Source organism: Chiloscyllium plagiosum, chromosome 4 (genome assembly GCF_004010195.1).
Source record: "Chiloscyllium plagiosum isolate BGI_BamShark_2017 chromosome 4, ASM401019v2, whole genome shotgun sequence".
In the NCBI taxonomy this organism is placed as follows: domain Eukaryota; kingdom Metazoa; phylum Chordata; class Chondrichthyes; order Orectolobiformes; family Hemiscylliidae; genus Chiloscyllium; species Chiloscyllium plagiosum.
In genome coordinates this window covers 4,428,715-4,431,032 of record NC_057713.1, presented here as the reverse complement: position 1 = coordinate 4,431,032, position 2,318 = coordinate 4,428,715, and the positions used below count along the sequence as shown (strand labels likewise).

At 45.1% G+C, this 2,318-nt stretch overlaps 1 protein-coding gene across 6 annotated transcripts in view; it reads left to right on the top strand.

The window, feature by feature from the left end:
• The first annotated feature begins 320 nt into the window (after positions 1–320).
• Positions 321–2,318, top strand: part of ss18 (SS18 subunit of BAF chromatin remodeling complex) — an 80,616-nt gene continuing 78,618 nt past the window's right edge. For 2 of the 6 annotated variants that reach the window (XR_006311341.1, XM_043687615.1), the window contains exon 1: positions 321–461. Coding sequence is in view for 3 of the 6 variants with exons in the window: in XM_043687615.1 (XP_043543550.1) it covers positions 393–461 (69 nt within the window). In the remaining 3 variants the exon portion in view is untranslated. Of the gene's footprint in view, positions 462–766; positions 940–2,318 lie in introns of those variants that run through there. The other 4 variants (XM_043687621.1, XM_043687616.1, XM_043687620.1 and 1 more) reach the window with 4 other exon arrangements.

The window sequence follows — 2,318 nt, the reverse complement described above, 5'->3', positions numbered from 1 at the left end:
CAGTGAAAATGCATTGGATCTAAACAATGCATGCACTTGCAGCCCTCTTTGTCTCCTTGCAGAACTGCTGATAACTTCTTGCTGCAGCCCGAGTGTGCATTTTCTACCCTGTATTTTTTAGTGTTAGGGGCTGGAGGAGGACTGTAAACTCTGCCATTTCCCCTTCCTCCCACAGCTACAAGAGTTTTTTTTAAAAAATGTAGCAGGAATCTCTTCAAAAAGAGAGAGGAGGGGGAAGAGCGCTGCCTGTTTCCAAGGAGGAGGAGTTGCTACCATGTCTGCTGCATTCTGTGTGCTGTGTGGGTGAAGAGAGGGGAGGGAGCGGAGGGGGTGTAGAAATAAGAGAGGAGGGGTGAGAAATATTCTCCTCTCCATACATAGAACAGAGCACGATGTCGGTTGCATTTGCTACTCCCCGGCAGCGCGGGAAAGGTGAAATTACACCTGCCGCCATTCAGAAGGTAATGTAGCGAGTTTTGGAACGTTGCGACAATGTATCCGCTCAGATTGTTTCATTGGAGGATTACATTGTAGCGGGAGTGCAACAATGTAACCTACACACACACACACACACACACACACCGAGCGAAGGGGAAGGGGGAAAGCCTTTGTGTTTCAGCAGAAAACAAAAATAATTTTCTTCTTCCAAATGTATTTTGTCTAAAAATAAGATTCGGGTGTGGGGGGGGGAAGGGGGTGCATTGCACTCAAACCAGTTCTGAGGAAGATAGGCTGAGGGTGGGAGGAATTTTACCACAGCGGCCATGATGAAGGTCTTCAAGTGATTTTTGGGAGAACATTTTTCTCCTTTTCTTTGTGTTCTCCCCCCCCTCCCCCAGTGCTGCTTGAAGCTTTTGCAGCTTCACTCCCAAGTCCAGCCTCGCTCAGCGAAAACTCAGAAGCGCCAGGAAATGATCATTTTCTCGTTACCACAATTGGGTTGGTAGTTAACTTTTAATCCGTCACCGGTAATTTTTTAAAGGTTTTTTTTCCCTTGCAATGGCTGTGTTGATTTGAAATCTTCCTTTTTAAAATACTTTAAATCTGTTGATGGATTTGATTTAACGTTTTTTTTCTATTCATTTTAACCAACTTTAAGTGGTGGAGTTGATGTATGGTTTGGGGGGAATTTTTGTTAAATCAATGTTATGACAGGGTTTTTTTGTTTGTTCTGAGCTGAGGTGTACTCACTCCTGGGATGATTATACTTCTGTTTTTATTTATATATATATATCTTGCCGAAAGTAACAGTTTCTGCACAGTTTAGGTTGGGCTCCCGAGTCAGTTTTGTTTCACGTTGTTCTCTTGGCATTTCCCCTCCGCGTTGACTCAGCTGTGCTGCCAAGCTGATTTGCAAGTCACGGGCAGCGTTTCGGCTTGTGTTGCTGGGAGGTCTGTCTGCTTCAGCCCTGAGACGTGAGTTCAGCTGGGAAATTCCAAGCCTTGGGAGGCTGAGCTGGCCAAAGGCGCAGTTTTCAAAACTGTTCAGACGGAACGAAATATCGCGAACTGCGAGGAGGGTAGTCATTGACTCGGACAGGACACGGCAGAAATGGGAAGGTGAAATTTAACACAGAAACGGAAATTGCTGGAAAAGCTCAGCAAATCTGGCAGCATCTGTGAACAGAAATCAGAGCTAACGTTTCGGGTTCAGTGACTTTTCCCTTCAGAACGTTTTTTTCCCTCTGATTTGCAGCATCCGAGGGTCTTCCGGTTTTTATTCAGGTGAAATGTAATGTGGCGAAGTGTGAGGTGTTTATCTCCAACTTTGGTTGGAGACGGGCAATGTAACACGATAAAGTAAAGGCTCCTATTCTCAAAGTGGGTGCAGGATTAGGGGGTGGGGAATGCACCATTCTGGAAGACAAGGAGAAAAGGCGCAAGGGCTTTTAAAATAAATCTATAGAATACAACTCTCAGCAAGTAAAACACTGTTCCAGCCTCAATGGAAGTCTTGTACTGAGTTCTGGGCCCCACTTTAGGAAGGATCTATTGGCCTTGGAGGGAGTACAACATAGATTTACCAGAATGATAACTTAATCCCTGAAGTCCAGGTATCAGAGGTTGTACAAATTAAGAAATAGAGAACACACACCGGATCATCAACGCCACACTCGCAGGAATCTGATTTGCTAGAGAGGAAGAAAAGGACAACCAACTCCCATTCCTAGACGTGATGGTACAGAGAACACCGAACGGAGAATTCACCACAAGGGTATACAGGAAAGCCACACACACAGACCAAGTCCTGAACTACGAAAGCAACCACCTCAACACACACAAAAGAAGTTGCGTCAAGACACTTTTCAAAAGAGCCA